Source organism: Empidonax traillii, unplaced genomic scaffold (genome assembly GCF_003031625.1).
Source record: "Empidonax traillii isolate 1590-97213 ecotype Southwest subspecies unplaced genomic scaffold, ASM303162v1 scaffold175:size1888319, whole genome shotgun sequence".
In the NCBI taxonomy this organism is placed as follows: domain Eukaryota; kingdom Metazoa; phylum Chordata; class Aves; order Passeriformes; family Tyrannidae; genus Empidonax; species Empidonax traillii.
In genome coordinates this window covers 293,710-313,384 of record NW_020955368.1, presented here as the reverse complement: position 1 = coordinate 313,384, position 19,675 = coordinate 293,710, and the positions used below count along the sequence as shown (strand labels likewise).

Genomic DNA, 19,675 nt, shown 5'->3' with positions numbered 1-19,675 from the left:
AAAAAAAAAAAAAAAAAAAAAAAAAAAAAAAAAAAAAAAAAAAAAGTGGGAACGTTCACCATGGGAAGAGTCCATGACTATGAACAAAGTTTCTAGGCCAAGCTTTGATCCATTTGCTAAACAGCTTTCACTTCCAAAGAAAGCCTCTTTCACATACCGCAGATTAAGCAACAACATGAGTCAGTGCAAACAGTCACATCTAATACTCTACTAGTAACAAAATAAAAATGAACACCAAAACTTGCTTCCAGATCTGCACAGCCCAGTGTCTTTGCAGAGGACTGATTTCCATTCACAAGAACATGTATCTGTACCTTTCTTCTCTTTCCTTTTTAAATGTGCTGTTTTCAGCAGTTATCTAGCTTGTTACTACATTATACTGCTTTCTCAAAGTGATTTTCTTGTTAACTAATACACAATCACCCAATTGCTGACTTAAAAGTTCATAGAAGACCAACAACTCTACCTCCCCCTTCAATCAAACAGCCAGCACTAGAGTTTATAAGGGTTATCAGCATTGCAAACTATTAAGGTGAGGATTCTATTATTGCTAAGTAATTCCTACAAACTGGTGTTTTACAGAACCAGCAATCCTCAAGTCACTCAAAATTAAAAAAAAAAAAAAAAAGGGCAGATTTTGTATTAATGCCACTTCTTTAATTGGGGTAGGATTCTAACCCAATACATTAATACATCAATGATTTTAACATCAATCACGAACATCAAGGTACTCACTACTCAGTTGTTGCCACAACAATTCCTTTTCATTCAACTCCGCTCCCGCATTTCTCCTTCGCACCAAAAAATTTAACAGCATAAAACCAAAAGAATATAAATATTTGAGGGGGGGAACACAATGCTCAAGTTCAAGTAATGAAAGACTTGAGAGGCACACACCTTTCTTTTCATGGTATGCACAAAAAGGAGTCAGACACCGAGAACTGGAACAACAAAGACAGGAGTTCAGTGGAAAACAACACCTGTAAGCTGTCAGACAATTCAGGCCAGCGATGTGCGTTCCATATACATCTGAAAACAAAATATCTGCTTTTATTCAGACAACTTAAAACATTTTAAATACTTTAAACACATCTCTTTCAACTCCAAGCCCTATTTACATAGCTATTCACAAAAGTGTGCAAAGTAAAATCTGACGGAATTAATTTACAAAGTCCAACAAACCGAACGTGACATTAAAAAAGGCAGCAGGGATTCCATGTCCATTTTATATACACTTTAAAGGAATAAAGATTGCAAAAGGGTTGATCCAGCTGAACCTCTGGAGACTTAATGAATCCTGTCCATGCTGCACGTCAGTCACTAGCTGTCTTTGCTGCAGAACTCACAGTGTATCCCCCCAGTGAGGTCTTTGACGACTTTTTCTTTGATCAGTTTTTGCAGGAGTTTTGTTTCGCTTGTCACGTTGTGCATAGTTTGTCCGTTCATGGCAGCCATGCAGAGGTTGTTGTAATAGTGCAAGGGTGTGCTGGGCTGGTCCAGGTCGTATCCAAACCCTGCTATGCTCACTTCATCACACAGATGCGTGGCCAGAACAACCGCTGTGACCCCGATTGTAGGTACGTTCTGAGAAAGGGGGGGGAAGGGAAATTGGCTCAATTCGAACATGCAGTCCTTTGACAGTTTTTATAAAACACTTAATTTAATGTCTTTGTCTATTCCCTCTAATCATTTAAAACTGAAATCAATTAATCATTAAAACTGAAACTAAAAATCAATTCAATGATCCAGTAAAGCTAAATACTCCACGGCAAAATACCAATACAACCTGACTATTTGCCTTTAATGAGGCTTTTGGCTGCCAACACCAAATTTTTTTTCTGTGAAGATAAGATGTCCTCTTACTGTGTAGTTAAACTGCAAGTGAACTCTTGCTCCAAACACTCAAACAACTCCTGACATGCAGTTAAACTTGACATTTCTTGAGTTACACTTATTTCAGTCTTGAGCAACAACAGGCTCTCTAACAAACAGTATTCTTCAGAATACTTTTCACTGAACGACCTGTGAAGAAGGCAAATATACTATGATACAACTAAGCTACACAGCTTGGTAAGTTACATTTATTTATCAGAATAACATAAGAAGACCTTCAAAGATTTGTGTAATGTTAACATTAAATGTCTTCTCACATAGTTCAAGGGAACTAGTGACAACCAACTCCTCCAACACGTAATTAAAATAACCAAAATGCGGTGTGTAGTTAAGCCGGGCAATCCATCACTCTGTACTTCTGCAGGAGCAAAGCACATGGAGGGAGAATATGCCAATCAGTTGCTACTGAGCACTCTGGCACACACTGCATTTCCAACAGCTGCAAGGCTGCCTGGTTTCCAGACTCTCTCTGCAGCTGGAGACACATCTGTCCACAGCTGATGGCTGGTTTGGCTTAACGGGGCTGTTCCTAACACATTTAGCATGTATCAGACGTGTGCTTTTGAGCATCTCACACCAGTCACAAATATGTGTGAGTGAACACACTCCACTGCAGTGAATTTATGTCTCACAGCATCTCAATGTCATCTCATGTCAGCAGGCACAGCCATAATACCTCATCTGAAAAGGTGAGCTGAAATCTTACTTTGATTTTGCACGAGAAAATACAAGAGTCTCTTGAGAGCACATAATTTACCTATTAGCTGAGGCCAGCTCTGAAACTGCACTGTTTTATTCACCTTGCATTTTACTGTCTCCTCCTGGTGAAAGGAAACCTCTTACCTTATCCCAACCCCAGAACTTTGATCGAGGCTCAGGGAACTGTAAAATGTCCAAAGCTGTCTCTTTGATAATGACTGGATTTAGAATCCGGAACTGCTTTGATGTAAAAGGAATTTTCTCAGCAACCTCCCTCCAAAAGAAGAGTCGCACCCACAGAGGCTAAAAGGAAATAAAAAAATACAGTTCAAAGGGAAACTCTGAGGCAAACTAAGTAACAAACACAAGTTACAGAATTCACCAGTGACTGTGAAAAATTCAGGAAACAGTTTATGACCAAGGTGGTTCAAGAATACCAGTGTACAGCCCAAGTGACCGACCCAAAAGAGGAAAAACTTCAAAGTATTTGGAATTGCAGGGAAGACAGGAGAGGGAAAAGTTGTTAATTCTGAATATTTGGCTGCACTTTGAGTTAATCAGTCAACATATCCACCAGCACCCCCAGGTTCTTCAGGCCCTCCCCAGCATAACTGAGCAGCTCAGCAGCATTTAAAGAAATGAGGAAGGGAACCACAGTTTTCCACAAAGATTAACCAGGCATTCTGAAGAAAGCACTGGATTTAAAACAATTGCGCTCAGGCTTTGAAGCGAAGAGCTGCTGTTTGACAGCATCCACCTAGTGATAAATGTAACTAGAAGAGGATTTACACAGGACTCAGAAAGCCAAATTGTGATCTCATGCCATTGCAGTCAATTAGATGCCCACTAATGGAAGACAGAATACTACAGCACACTCATTTTACAACTCCATAAAATGGGTAACATAAGGCAAGTGACAAAACTGATACAGCTGCAACACTGACCTATAGCTTTTTTAAACAGGCTTTAAGCAGCAGAAGCTTAAACTGATCAAATACAGGTTGTAATGGTTCCCCATCTTTCCACCCTTAATCTGAATCGGTTTACTGCAGTACCAGTGCCTGCACAGAAAGCTGAGCCAATTGAAAGGTGAGGATTTGAAAGAAGTATATTTGCTGTTCACAAAATCCCAGAGCCACTGAAGTTGGAGATCAAGCAGAACACCCCGAGCCAGATGCTCAGGACTGCATCTGGATGACTTTTGAGGAAGATATCCACAGATATTCACAGATATTCCACAAGCTCCCTGGACAACCTGTGCCTGTGCTCAGTCACCTTCATTAAGGTTAAAAAAAAAAAAAAAAGTTAAAAAATAAAAGTGCTTCCTGGTGTTCAGAGGAACCTTCCAGTGTTCCAGCTTGCGCCCATTGCCTCTTGTCCTATCACTGGACATCAGTGAAAAGGGCCTGGCTCCATCCTCCTCACACCCTTCCCTCAGATATTTATGTACTTTAACAAGTTATGAGCCTTCTCTTCTCTAGGCTAAACAGTCCCAGCTCTGTAAGTCACAGTGCAGATGCTCCAGTCCCTTAAGCATCCCTGTGGATCTTCAGTGGACCCTCTCCCCTATGCCCATTCCCAGATCAACTGCTGGCTCTGCATCAGCAAAAACAGCAAAGCAAGGAAGAATGTGGGAATGAGCTGATCTGCTCCTAACCACACAAAACAAGTACAGGTACTCTTTGCAAAAAGCACACACTCCTATCACGTAACTCGCTAACCGAGGATGCTGCAGATGCCCCAAAACAATCATTCTATCAATCCCCCCAACAAATTATAATACAGAAAGCCAGCCTTGTACTAGTCATTCTTCAAGACCAAACCTTAAAACATGAAACAACTAGACAGCTTGTAAAACAAGATAGTTAGGAATCCAACTCAAGTTACAAAGCTGCTGGTCATCAAAATTACCACACTGCTGCAGGGAAGGTCACAGACCAACACTGCCTTGCATCCAGAAAAAAAAACAAAAAACTTAAGCCCCACAAAACAAACAAACAAACAACAACAAACAAACAAACAAAAAAAAACCAGGAAGAAGTTGTTCTTCAATTTGCACAAATTCATGGATTCAGGAAAATCTCCTCTCTGGAAAACATGCTCAGATTTTTGAAAACAAGGTGATATCCTCACACACAATCCCTGGACTAAAGGAGTAGTAGTAGACAGCCATGGTCAACACTAAACACACCTTCCATATGATCCCATATTGTAAAAATCACAGAATTAAGAAGGGAATTTGGAGTGCCTAAACTAGCATAGATCAAACAGTTAAAAAACTTGGCAGGCTTTCTCCTAAATCTCTCTCAGTAATTCAGAGTGTTTGTTTTTCAATCTGTGGTCAGAGAAACCCAGCTACCAGTTTTCAACTTGCAGAAATTACCTGCCTGCAAATTGGAAGAGGTGGAAGCCACCAATTCAAAGTTAATCTGGAAACATGAAACCCTTCCTATCAGTTCCTTAGGGAATCTCTGCACTTCTTTAAATATTCAGTTCGAGAAATAAGCAGCCTCATCATTTTAGAACTACAGTCAATGTTCAATCATGCGTTAACTGCATGTATGCCTGTTGTAGCAGCACAGGCTTTAGTTAAAAAAAATGTTTTTAGTTAAAAAAAAATGGGTTGGCATTCAGAAATCTCATTTTTATTTTGGGCTCTACAGCCTTAAATAAGTCACTCAAACCTAATGTGAAATGAATTCCACTTTACTAAACAGTCTGTCATAGCTTGGTGCCAACCACCAATATCTGCAGAAAAAAAAAGAAGTGTTGCTGTCAGCATGGGGCTGCAATGTGAATGCTGGCCCAACTGTAACTAGGAGACAGATCTAAAAAAAAATCCCCCAAAATTATATAAAAGATCCTCAGCACAATAAAACAGGAACTAACGTATGAATCAGCTCCTTAAGCACTGGAAGAGAAAACAAACAAAAATACAGGTACACAAAACTGTCACATTACGTACCAAGGTTTCATTTTTCACCATTGCTTGAAGCCAATTGAAATCAACACTTTTAAACAAAACAGCCACAAACAAGCTCGAAGGAGGATACTCCTGTTCAGAAAGGGGGGCTCCTTCTGGGTAAGTCATCCTTATAGTCGTTTTGTTACCCACGTGATCTGTGTATCCTTGAACTGGTGCATCATTTAACCTAGTGGAAAAAAAACACAATAGTGATAAATTATATTTAATAAACACAGGTTATAATCTCATTAAAACATCAGACACTAAGCAAAAACTTGTTATTTAGCCCACAGATTTTTAACAAAACACAGTACAGTGTTTTCTCAGAACCTCCGTGTTCCTCATCTGGCACACTCATCCTGCCCTTATCTTTGGGAGGAAGCCAAGTCTTTTTCTTTGGCACAAGTGCAAAACTTTGAAAAAATTGAACAGAAAAGTAACTTAAAACAGCATTGAAGAAGTTCCTGTCTATTGACTTGTGTCAACTCATGAGGCTTAAAAGAGGAAGGGGAAGAAAACACACAGAAACTTGCCTGTGTTATCCTTTTCAGATATATATATATACACACATGTACACACAAACTCACGTGAGTATTCCACACAGAAAAGCATTCAAATTATCCCTGCAATGCAATGTAATGCATCCTATGGGTTTATATCATTCCAGCTCACCAAATATTTAAATGCTGGCACCCTGCTGACAAGAACAACATCATCACACTCCATCAGTTCTGCAGAACAGCGTAATTCCTGCACTTTTCTGTATCACCACCTTCACACTGACAGCCCTGATCTCAGAGCACAGCTAACACAAGTTCTCTGCCCCTGCTCAGGCTAGCAGGTTTGTTTACCTTTGTATAAGAGCTACTGACTCAATGAAACCTTCCCTTTATATGAGGAGCAAGCCGTAGTTTACAAAACAAGTTTGGAAACTGCTGGTATCAAATTTATTTGTGACCTTACGTGATTAAAAACAAGAAGGAGAGTTCAAAGAGCAACATTCAGGAGGCACAAATACAGAGCAGATAAGCCAGATGTTAGAAAACATGGGCAATCACAGAAAGCTTGTGCTGACCTTGCAAAGATCAGGGAAGGTAAGTGTGCTATAAAGTGCATAAGCAAACTGTATACTGAAACACCAATTAATTTTAATGTGTTTGAAATAGATGTTATAAAAAAACCATTCAAATAAGGATCCCAACTAGACAAGGGGGAAAAAAAAAAATCAGAGGTGAGTCCTCTGAAAGCCTAAATATATGAATGGATAAAATCATAACTGTCTACTTGTCTCTCATTTCGCTGCTTTCTATCTCATTTCCACCCATGGGGGTTTTTTTGTATCTGAAGTTCACAAATAATTACATTGAAATCCCATCTTCTGAACATGACAATTTACTTTGCTCCTAAGACTTCAAATTCCATCAAGTCACAAGTCAAATTTATCAAAAGCACTTTCACAAAGTCCTACAAGTTCCATAAATGTTGGCTTCTCTTAAAATGAAAAAAAAAAAAAAAGTTGGCTCATATAGTAATGTTGAAGTAGTTGGAATCCTTAAATGGAAAATATGTACCTTATAACAATATCAAACTGATTCAGTAAGTGACCCAGCTCTGATCCATGAAGAATTCCACCACTGCCAACAACAACACAACGCTTACAGTGCTTTGACTTCAAATCTTCTGGTAAATCATGCTCAGGTAAGAGTTCGAGAAGGTTTTTAAGCTTATCAACAAACTTGCGAAATCCAAACGGAGGCTCATATCTAAATAAAGCTTCATCTTCATTTACATTTTTCCTTACAAAGGGAGACACGTCCGCGTTGTATTTCTCCGCAAATAACCTGCTCATTTCTTTGTTGGCGTGAGAAGGTCGGCACTGCTCCTGCAACGCGGCGCTGGCGTATTGCTGTGCTCTCTAAAACAAAACACACACGGCTTCAGTCAGGACAGCCAGCTGCAGGAATGTCCAAACCCTCTCAGTGTGTGACCCACCAGCGGTTTAGCAAACACAGTGGTTCATTAAAAGAAGTTTAAATGTGGAAGTACAGCATAGCTTAAAGCATTTACCCAAATGCAGATACCTAAAGTGCAGGGGGAAAAGCTGCAAAGGAATGCCTCTCCACACAGTCACTTAAGCCTAGATATGAGGTTCCTAAAGGATAGATTAGGCTAGTAGAACTGCTAAGTGGAAATGAGCTGTTTGAGAGCATTGGTACTGTTACTTACAGCAACAAATAAAAAAAAAAAAAAACTAAACATGTCTACCTGTCTAATTCAGCAGCAGGTGGAATTCTACTCCACTGCTCAACTGCATGACCTGAGTTCTGCCTGTGGTAGGATTCTACCACAGACACATCCACTGGGTAAAAGTGCTGTGAAACAGCAGGCTGGACTTGCTTAGCAATCAGAACGAAGCAACACTTCTTTCCTAAGTATTGCTAAAATGCTATTGCAAACGACTAGGATGGGACTTCAAAAGGTGGGGGTGATTTGGGTCTTCTCTCAAAGACCAGCCACCAAAACAAAAGCCTACAGTTCCATATTGCATAAGAAGATTAACTGTCAGATGAAACTAGACATGGACCCATTTCACAATAAAAACAAAACACTACTCAACGTATTTTAAAAAATCTGTAATGGCAAGCCAGCATCTGATGCGAGGAAGAAGAGAAACAAAAAAAGTGTTACTTTTATCCATTAAATAAAATCTTGTTTTCATGTTATCTTCCCCAATAACCTCTGCTGGGTTTTCCTCCTCTGTAATTAAAAGAAGCATGAGCAAACACAGAGTGCAAAGATTCAAGTCTAGTGCTAATTTAGTTCTCCTGTACTGTTAAGGAACAGGAAGTGCTTATCTGGGTGCACAAGGGGGGAAGTTGTGCTGCTCTACAGAACTGCCTTTACCACCCAGAACTTTTCTGCAAGCTCAGGCATAAACACCACACAAGGCAAAGCACAACTGAGCAACTTTGTGTTGCTGTACTTTGTTGGCAGGACTCAGTGTATCTTTGGAAGAGCCTCATTTTTAAGGTTGACACCTATCAGTAAAAGTTAATGCCAATCACATGCCAATTGCCCCAAACAGTTTGTAATTAGCTATTACCTAACTAGACCATTGCCTTTCTTCATCCTGCACCTAAGACAAACAAAATGAATCATGAGACAGCAATAAGCGCAGCCCCTGCAGTCTTCAGGTTTGCTTGGCTTAAGGTGTTTGCTCTAAAGAATCAAGAATATGTTACTGAAAAAATAAATAAATCAAATGAGAAGAAAAGGGGAAGCAAAGAGGCTCAGAAGGGGAAATACGTGCACTGAAGATGATGCAATGTGGGGGAAGATTCACACACAGTAGCTTCTGCTGAAATTTGTGTCTTAGCATTGAGATATTCAAAGCCAGAAATGTAACAGCTCTAAGCCAGGTAAGTTCTGTTATGAAGTGAAATCAGATTAAGTAGCAAAGCCTTTAGTGGTGTCTGTTGCATTGGCTTAAAAGGCATGTCCAAAACTGCAGATAAAGTACATGCTGCTACCTTAAATGAATAAATTAAATAATAGTGCACCCTCACGCACATTTGCCCTGTGATTACAAAAACATCTGACCAACTATAAGTCAAAGCAGACCAGGCAGATGGCTGAGGCAAAAACAAACAACCAAACAACTATTTGTGTTGGGCTTGGGTTGCTGTTGTGTGGAGTTTTTTTAATACGTTACTTTTCATTTTCATCAGTTTTCTGATCACCAGTGTTATCTGCACTGACACAACAGCAGGATGACACGCCCATTTCAAACGTTAAAGTCACGATTACATCGTTTTACCCTTAAAAATCCAGTTTCTCTATGCACTTCTGTTATCATTCCACAAGAACAAAACCCAGAAGTTCTGTGGCAAGAAATGAAGCATAATATATTTTCCCTCGCAGGATAATGTCAGCATTGTATTTCTTTGTTGTAGAGTCCTATTACTCTTCCACTGACAATTAATAACTTTTTTTTTTTTTTATTCCAAGTGGAAAAAAAAAACAAGCCAAAAAATACCAACCCTTACACGACCGAGGTCCACATACGGCATTTTTGTTCTGTCACATTCTTCAGGGCCAAAATGTAATTTGAGGATATAAAGGAAGCACCCTCCGACCACAAAGAGTACAAGAACTCTAAAAACAAACAGGAGGGTGAGAGGTAGGAGAGAGGAACAAAAAATAATCTTTTTTTTTCCCAGTGTTCAATCAACCATTAAATCAATTATCTTTAAGCAAATTTAAGACAGGTGAATACTTGCATTTGAACCAAACAAAAAAACCCTATTGCTTTTGTTCACTCCAAATCTTTCACAACTCTTCAGAGCTATCTGCAGGAAAGTAGGAACATATGTAGATGCTTTGATAAGGAACACGTTGCTTGCATTATATGCTTGAAATGCTCTGATGAGTCAAACAGCTCTCCTCACAAAAAGAAACCGAGAGTGAGTTTTGTTTTCTTCCATAAAGGGCAACTCTATCTTGGATTATGTATTTTCATGCAAGACAAAAAGAAGAATGGAACTTCAAATTGCATGATTTTGGGCCAATGGCGACCACTGAAACAAAACTTTCAACTCACTGGCAGGCCACAGTGCAGAATTTAGGTGCTCAGGTTTATACTGAGAAGCCTGACTTGGTTATTGACACCCCCAAAACATGCAGAAGAAAGAAAGAAAAAAAACAAAACAAAACCAAAAAAACTTTAAAACTGAATGACATTGACTATCTATATTTTTGATCTACTGATTCATGTGGCATGAGAGTAGTGAACTTTTTTGGTGTAAAATATGGTTCTGAATGTACATGGGCACACATTAAGTACAATTTGATGTCAAGTTATAAACAATGGAGTAAGATTTTTAATGCAGCATTTCAGAAGTCTTCATAAACAAAGTAACTATGAGGAAACACCTCCCCAAAATGCCCACACAGCATCTGCTGGCCTTCAAAGCCTTGACAATGGAACTTTTCTGGATACAAAAAAAGAACTGGAAATACCTGTGAACAAAGCACTAGAATCCCACTTTGGCTCAGAAAAAACAGGTACTGCAATGAGTGAGCTCAGGCTCTTCAAAGTGTTTTCAATGCCCCAGGGAAAGCTCCATCCAACCTCATGCCTTGATTTCTGCATCCTTTTTGTAACTGTCCAGGCTACAGGAAGAACAACTGACCCCTATGTTCCTGTGACAATGACACTTACTTGCAAGTACCTTTTAAAAACCAGCTTGGTCTTCTCATCTTCATGTGCAGCCACCTCACACCATTGCACAGGAGGTGAACGATCACTTTTCAGCTTCAAAGAGTTATTGTCACTCAGCATTGCTGCAAAAAAAAGGAAAAAAACTAGCATAACTTTTGCTGAATTGAAAAAAGTTCATAGGACATCCACAGACTGACAGCTTTGTCTCCCAAAAAGACTGCGATTCTTGGTTGTGGTTGTCAGGAATACTGAATTGTTCCTGACCTCCTCATGATCAAGAACACGCTCATTTTGCTGCACCACCAGAACACGACTCTAAAAATGCTGCCAGGTATTGGTCTTTGCATTCTCCATCATAAGCCTGAAGTCTAATAACTGCAATTACATCAGTTACTGTCTAAGACTTCTGTCTGATCTGCTCAAACAAACTCCAGACAGGGGGGGGAAAAAATAACCCCATATAATATGCTCAGGGTATTTAGGATCCCCGAATTAAAATCAAATCCCTGCACTACCCTACCCTGCAGGCTTCAAGGATTCTCACAGCATGCAGAACGTGTACAAGCCACTCTCAAAACTGGAGCCCAGGCTTCAAATCAACTCCCCGATTTCCCCAAGGTTCGGCAAACCCGCCTCATCATTGCTGCCCTGAACTGACCACTGACCACTTCAACAGCCCCCACAGCACAGCCAGCACCTTCAACAGCAAGTACTGAAGAGGGTGTGGAGAAAATTTTGCCTGGCACATGGCAGGAGCAGAAGGCTGCCAGCACTGGGGCAGTTTCTGTGCACAGCAGCAGCTCCCCTCCAACAAACAAACATCGAGCGGTGCACGGTGCTCCCTCACAGATGGGCACCTCACTGATCATGAGCTGGCAAGGAGCAATCTTGCTGCTTAGGTTGTGTAAGCTCCCACGAATTTCTATCAGCACACTCCAATTCTGATTTGGGAAAGGAAAATGCAGGCTGGCACATCAACTTCTCGCGGGCTGTTGCCATCAGCCAAAGATATGAGCAAACAAGGAAACACTGTGCTAAGCCTGCCCCTATGAGTCTGCTCGTTTTCCCCTGAAAGGACAAGGGATATGGGTAAGGGTTTTCCCACCCACCCTTGGCAGCACTCCCTGTGATCAGCCAACTGTGGAAGGGCGCAACCTGCTCCTCCAGAGTGGAGGATTTCAGCCCTGCTCATTCCCTTTGATCTCAGCGCTTGTCCCTCTCTGCTGCAAAAAGGTGTTCTCCTCTTCAGTTCTCCTGCCAAGAGCTCTGTCACAAGAACTATTAAAAAAAAAAAAAAGAAAGCAAGGCTAAGGGAAGGCTTTCATCTACGGATCACAGTTCACAGAATATTCTGAGTTGGAAGGGACCCACAAGGATGGAGTCCAACTCTTAAGTCAATGGCCTATGGGGGGATCAAACCCACAACCTTGCTGTTATCAGCACCATAACCAACTGAGCTCATCTCAGGAATGATCTTCCACATTCTCCTTTCCACCTCTTTTTATTTTCTATGGTGATATGACCCACTCGAAACAGCCTCTACAAACACTTTGTCTGGACAAACAACTGATGTTCTTAAACACCAGGATGAAAAAGCTGAAGAGACAGAAGTATCCCCTCCAGATCTCAAATCCAGGTCACTGAAATTTCAAGGGTATCTAATTCAGAACTCAGTCTCTTTGCACAGTCATGCATCACTTCTCAGTAATAAATTTTATGTGCACAGTAGAAGGTCAAATAACGGCAAACCACTGTGAGACGGGGTGGGACAAGCAGAGATAAAGATCAGTAACAGCATCTGAAGCCTTCTGAAGAGCAGACATCAAGTGATGCTTTCAGGGTGACATGCAAATGATAGTAACCTACAAAACAGAGCAAGGCAAAAAAAGCCTAATGGTTTTTGACAACATGAAACCTCAACAGCTACCCTTTACCTCAAACACAGGCTATTACAGCATTGCTAAGAACTTCAAATTACTCACCTAGCTGTATTTACTAATTGCACAGGTCCTCTGAGCTCTCACACCCATTTGCAGGCCTCTGTCACAAAGCTGCCATACCTTAAACAGCCCCTTTTAGCAGATCTGAAAGCACTGTACAGACTGAAGTAAGTAGCATTATGCTTGTCTCTGAACAGGGTAAACTGCAGCCTAAGGGGTAACATCCCACAGTCCCCCAGAATCCTAGCAGTTCAGCTGGAAATCAAATACAGCTCGTCTCCCACACAACGTGTCAAAGACACAAGTCAGCAGGGCACAGGGAAGCTATCAAGCCTTAAAAGCTTCCCCTTTTCTCAGAACAGCACCTCATCTTTATTGGCTGCATCTACACCACTGAATAAAACCAGCACTGAGGAGCAAAACGGGGTGTTGGCACCACCACCACCACAGTCACCTACATCACAAGCCCAGTTTGCTCTCAACTAAGATTTGCAGCAAATCAGTCAAGTCCATAGGGGTAAAGGCATCAACAAAATTTGTTACAAGGAATGTTACACATACCCTAGCGTTAGTTATGGATCACCAAGTTGAATTGTTCTACCTTGAGATGTTCAGTGCCAATCCAGCAGGACTTGAACAATCACCCTTTATTCCATGAATGACCCATGTTCTTCCTGCCACACTACACAGACAAGTCAACTCAGCAGCCCTCATCCAGTACCTTTGTACTACAGGACCCAGTACTTGCACACCAACACACCTTGGGATGACAGGTGTCCACAGGGATCACGTTGCCAGCATGCTCAGGGAGCAGCCCCAGCTCACAGAGCCTGCAACCACGATCACACCAAGCAAGAGGTGATCAGAGGACGCTGCAGAGCTGTGGAGGAGAGCGTGACCAGGGCCTGCAGATCACACTGAAGCTCTGGGATCACTCCACACACTACAGAGAGAACGCTCCATCAGATCACCTCAGAGGAGACTGTCTCAGATCAGCACAAACAAGCGGCACCCAGCACTGCTTGGGAAAGGGAAGGGGATCTCCCACCGACACGGACGGCTGACAGCAGAGACAGCGTCAAACAGGCAGCAATTACATCTGTCAGTTCCACACATCTCCACAAACACAGCTGGGGAGAAGTATAAAATGGAACCCTACTTTTTTTAAAAATGAAAAAGCAGGAAACAAGCTTCACCTAGAAGTGAACCTTCACTGTTCTTCACCAGAGAACAATGCAGGTAATAACTCTTAGGTAAACACAAAAAGGTAACTTGATCACAGTCTATAGGAAGCTACATCAGAACGGATTCTGAACAAAAGGATCAGTCAGACCAGGGACCACAGGATCCTGCTACCAGCAACGTGACATTGTGAGGTCTGGCCACGGTACCAGCAACATTTCTGAGGGAACACACTCCAGGTTAAGAACATATTTTCCAACACTTTGAATCAAATCCATAACATTTTACAGCTTAAATTCTACGGGTAAAATTAAAGCTTCACTGCCTTAACATTGTTCAAAGCACATTTATACTTTTTTTGCAAATTAGTCTTCCCTCTTCTAGGACTCAGGTTCTCCTGTAACTTGACAGAAAGACTTGCATGTGAAAGGCTGTTCACAATGCATGCATGTAAAACTTTCTCACTGTCTAACTGCACTAACACACTCCTGGAATCATCCTGCAGCAAGGAATGGCACAGCCAACCTCCTCTGCTGCACAAATCAACAGAGTGCCCTGCAAACACCACGCTTTCAATTATTTCCACAGGTGAGAATGTCCTACTACGGGACTGTACACAGAGATCCTACAACAGATGCGCTTTTCATGAAGCCTTTCAAAACAAAGGGAAGGCTGCAAGAGATCTGAAATACAAAGAAGGAACCGAAGAGGTGGAAAGTGATGAAGACAGAAGGGAATTAAACAGGAATGCAAGACTACAATAAGCTAGTGCTATCAGAAAGTCTTCCCTGCATTGGAGCAAAATGAATTTCAGTTGTCCCCAAACTCATCCTGGATGTGGAAAAATCCTCAAGGAAACAGACAATTTAATTAATCACCTCAGCACATCCTTTCCAAGTCCATCTCTTAGAATGCACAACTTTTTTTAATATTATTTATATAACTGATATAATTTCAGTTTTCATCTCCATAGCAACATTCTTTTGTCCGTTCTGTTCACTACAGATGATTCCTTTCTCCAACAGATCGATACACAGAGACAGATACATACATACATTAAGTCAAAGTGCATCTATCCGACGCAGTTTTTCTTTTTTTTTTAAATTACTCAGGGTCTGATCCTGCAGTCTTTATTAAAGTCAATAAGCCCTTTTCACCAGCTGGAATGGTGTAAGAGAGCTCAAAAGAGCAAGGCAGCAATAACAAGCACCTTAGAGTGCACCGTTCTCACAGTCTTCCTGAGTTCAAAATAAATAAATAAATCTGTGAGCTTGCAGAGAGAACCAGGGCAGTTAAGATACCAAGGGCACCAAAGAGCTCTTGCATACAAACACCACTAAACTCTTCCAGAAAGGGGCCCTGCTACAGTTGTTTTGAGAGCCATAAATGCAAATGTCTCAATCTGCATACAAAAAGATGGCTCAGTAGTCCTGCTGTGTTCAAATCACATTTTGCATTGATGTTTCTATAGCTACTCATTGTGGTGTAATTAGTGAGGACTCAGGGGATTTAAATTTGCTTTTCATCTGCTGAACTTAAACTCTCTGTGCAAAGCTGCTTGAAGGTTAAATTGTCCATCAGTAGGATATACTCCAAAGTTTTTCATAGTGTTATTCTTTTCACTATCATTTCCTTCTGTCTCATTGTTATTCTTAAGTAGACAAAATTTCCACACTTGGAGTATTCCAGAAGCAATTAATTTAAGCCTTTTGGGATGGCTTTTTCTGTGGGGCAACTTTGGGCTTTGTGGGCAAGAGACACCATCTGTTCTACAGTTACACATCATGCAGCACAGCACGATCTCAGATGACACCTGAAGCTCCCGAGAGTTGAAAATACAAGTTAACTTCCCTTTTCCACATTACCCCCACAGGCAGCAGAAACACCCAGCTTTGCAAGTCAGTCGATACCAAGGTCTCGCTGGGCAATGCAGCCTGTGAGGTTCAGATAACGAGATCAAGAGGCTGCAGAGAAAAGCCCACAGCAAATAAAACTTGAAAGTCACGCTCGTAGAAAGGAATTACTACTCATAAATGACAGGGCTTGAGCAGGCATTGAAACAGAAGGTAAAACTAACGCAAAAATACCCAAAATCCACCTGCTCATTTCGTGCCTTCTCCTCTAAATCAGATACACAGAAGTTACCTAAGAAACATACCTCAAAAACCAGTAAATGATAAGATGAAAAGCTACTTGGTTTTGAGCAACATCTGTTTCAAAAAAGAAAGGTAAAGTTGAAATGCAGAGAAGGTGTTTTCACACAGAATTAACTTGAGCAAGGTACTCTTTATCGAGATGGGACATTATTCAGCAATGAACTCTGCATGAACTTCTTGTTCCGTGGCTTTTAAAACTAACAAGCAAAATAAACCACCCCAGTTATAGGGCAAAACTTTATGCAAGGAAGAAGTTAGAAGAAAAAAAAAATTAAGAAAACTTAAAACTAATTTCAGATTGTTTCCCGGGACACATTTGGAGAAAACAAAAAACCTGGCAACTACAACACAGTGTCTGTGATTACCTGCGAGAGTTGGGCCCACGAAAAATAACACATCTCAGTCCCTTCTCATTATTGACCAAAACAGGTAAGATATTCATTTTCATTAAGCCTTTCAAAATCGATACAATAAATTAAATAGAAACTTAATTATTTATTTATGTAAAAACATGAAAAACAGTTTGGTAAAATTTACAGTTAGGATTAATTTTGTTTGCTTCTGCAGTACTGAAACTCACAGAGATCAAAACATAAGGGCTGAGACGTTAAAAAATTAGTAGTGGCTAATTAGGTTGCAGCTTTGGTGGTTTATGCTTCAAAACCAGATGAACAGCAGAGCATCTTGGATGAAGATACCTAAGAATGCAAAAACTTCAACTTCTTCATCCTCTGTTCTTAAGACAGTCATTTCAAAACTGATTCAGAAATCAGTATAAAACTCTCCCCATTCCCACATCCATCCCAAAATCTGTTCAACTCTCTTTAATGGCCAAACCTGCCTTGATTCAGGGAATTTCAAAGTAATGTAATTTTTTTGTCAATGAATACAGCTCCTGATTATCAACTCCAATATTGAGCAAAAGAAAACCTAACACATGAGGGTTTCCTTTCACAAGCTAAACTTAAGCCAAACACTCCTCCTTCTCCCCTCCTTGCCTCGATTTCCCTTATTTTTCCCAGAATTACATGGAACCTGTCACTACTCCTTTGGTGAGGTGACAAGCAGTGCAGGAGCTGGAGTCAGGTATGTCTTGTTTTCTGTCTTATTTGCTTTGGCAAAGGTGGCCCACAAGTCCCTCAGGGTGTTCCTCCTCCAGGACTCTCCCTCCCAAATCTCCTTATCAAAGCATGATACCTTCAAACCCTTCCCATGCTTTCAAACTTCATCATCCTTTCACTGGAAACAATAAGCCACAATGAAATAAATTTTGCAAATAACCTCTATCTGTTTACATAAAACATGATAAACAATTTTAGTTTTTAAAATCAGTGGTGGATCAAGCTTCATCCTAATAATATGGGGGGGGGGGGGGAGAAATGGTAATATAAAGAATAAAAGAGCTGAAGATTAGGAGAGTTAGTTGTGCACCCCATTTATACCCAAAGGACTCTGCAGTCACAAGTGTTGTACAGTCGAACTGTTGCCTTACAACTGCAATTATTTTTATCCACCTAAAACCCAGACTATTTCTTAAACACAAAGAAAAACTGGAAACATTAGTGAATTTGTTATTAAAAAACCCCAATCAATCTGAAAAAAAACATACGATCATCCTCTAGCAAGAGGCATTTCAGAAACTGCAACACAGTGAAAGACTGCCCCACTTTGAGAGAATCACAGAATGTTTTGGGTTGGAAGGGAGCTTAAAGATCATCCAGTTCCAACCCCCTGCCATGGGCAGTGACACCTTCCACTCGAGCAGGTTGCTCAGAGCCCCACCCAACCTGACCTTGGACGCTTCCAGGAATGAGGCATCCACAGCTTATCTGGGCAACCTGTGCCAATGCTTTACTACCCTCATAGAAAAGAATTTCTTCCTAAGATCTAATCTAAACTTGCCCTCTGACAGTTCAAAGCCATTCCCACTGGTCCTGTCTCAGCAGAACCTTGTGCAAAGTCCCTCTCCAGCTCTCTTGTAGCCCCTTTTGGTACCAGAAGGTGCTCTAAGTTCTCCCCAGAGCCTTCCTTTCTCCAGGCTGAACAACCCCAGCTCTCTCAGCCTTTCTGAGGTTCTCCAGCTCTCTGAACATCTCTGTGACCTCCTCTGGACTCATCACTCCAGCAGATCCTCATCATTCTCCTGTGCTGGGGACCCCAGAGCTGGGTGCAGCACTCCAGGTGGGGTCTCACCAGAGCGGAGCAGATGGACAAAATCCCCTCCTTCCACCTGCTGGCCATGTTTTTTTTTGACACAGCCCAGAACAGGGTTGGTTTCTGGGCTGTGAGAGCACAAGGCCAGCTCATGTCAAGCTTCTCATCCACCAACACACCCAAACCCTTTTCCTCAGGGCTGCTCTCCATCTGCTCAGCCTGTATTTCTGCTTTGGATTGCCCTGACCAGGTCCAGGACCCTGACTGAACTTATTAATTTAACAGATCAGGAAAGCTAACAACCTGCCCAGATGCTGAAATTGGATTCAAAAAATCTACGCAAGGAAAGTAAAAAGCCTTTTATTTGGATGGACCCATTTGCCCACAGTGACAAAATACTCAGGAAAAGTAGGGAGAGAAGAGGAACAGACAAGTTATCCCAAAGGAACTGTTTCCAATTGAGAAATCACTCTCTATAATACAATAAACATTGAAATATCTTCTTACAGGACTTTTGTTCAATGGTACATGACAAAAAAACCTTCAAAACCACAAGAATGAGGAAAAATTCCAGTGATATTAATGATCTGAGGGAGACTTAAGAGGAACACGCTAAAGCATGAGAGACTCTTGTGTTATAAGCTATAGCAATGCATTCATTGTTGTTTATCTTCAAATAATCTTCTGATCACCACCCTACCACTTCCTGTCCCAAGACATAAAAGAGACAGAAGCCAGGGAGCTGTTGAAGATTAGGGACTGACAACTTCTCGCCAAAGAAAAAAAGTGGACCTAAAGTTAAACATTAGACACTTCTGTCAATTATTTATTCATCTGCAACTATATGAACCCTACAGTTGTTATTTTAACGTATTTAGATAGTTTATAAACTTTTCTTGAATATTATTTGCTTAGTGCCTACTACTGTTGAATGAAAAAAGCACTTGACAAGATACCTGCTCGAATGAACAGAGTCAGTTGTTTTGGTTAATTGATGAATACATCCTTGATGGCAAAGAATGTTTAGCCTATAAGATGGTTATAAGCACCTACAGGAGGACATTATGCACTAATGTAATCAGTGTGTCTTAGAAAATGAACTTTGAATGGAAAGGCCCTTTCATCAGACAATAAGAAGTAAAAACCTGTGCCATCTGTACAATCTGCAGTTCATTTGGTCAAGATCTTCCTCCTCAGGAAATACGAATTTATTGCTGCACTTTATGTGTGTGGACACAAATGGCAAAAAGTGAATGAGGAGCAAATGATAATTTCAGAGCAGTTGACAGACACTCTCAAAGACACCAACAGGATGACAGGTGAAAATTATTTTGCCTGCAGTCATGAATACCAGCAAGCAACAACAGTGCCCCAGAGGCATCATAATTTTTTTTCCCTTGCCTTAAGACACCTTTACATAGTGCTTTGTTCTAATTATGCAACGGCTCATTCCTACACCCTCTTC

At 40.9% G+C, this 19,675-nt stretch overlaps 1 protein-coding gene across 5 annotated transcripts in view; it reads right to left on the bottom strand.

The window, feature by feature from the left end:
* Positions 1–324: 324 nt before the first annotated feature.
* The window catches only part of ST3GAL5 (ST3 beta-galactoside alpha-2,3-sialyltransferase 5), a 23,517-nt gene continuing 4,166 nt past the window's right edge, over positions 325–19,675 (bottom strand). For 2 of the 5 annotated variants that reach the window (XM_027885973.1, XM_027885972.1), the window contains exons 2-7: positions 10,779–10,900; positions 9,598–9,712; positions 7,129–7,472; positions 5,558–5,744; positions 2,737–2,895; positions 1,261–1,584 (exon numbers count right to left, since the gene is read on the bottom strand). In XM_027885973.1, the coding sequence (XP_027741774.1) occupies positions 1,321–1,584; positions 2,737–2,895; positions 5,558–5,744; positions 7,129–7,472; positions 9,598–9,712; positions 10,779–10,822 (1,113 nt within the window). In that variant the 5' untranslated portion in view covers positions 10,823–10,900 and the 3' untranslated portion in view covers positions 1,261–1,320. Of the gene's footprint in view, positions 1,585–2,736; positions 2,896–5,557; positions 5,745–7,128; positions 7,473–9,597; positions 9,713–10,778; positions 10,901–19,675 lie in introns of all 5 variants that reach the window. The other 3 variants (XM_027885969.1, XM_027885970.1, XM_027885971.1) reach the window with 3 other exon arrangements.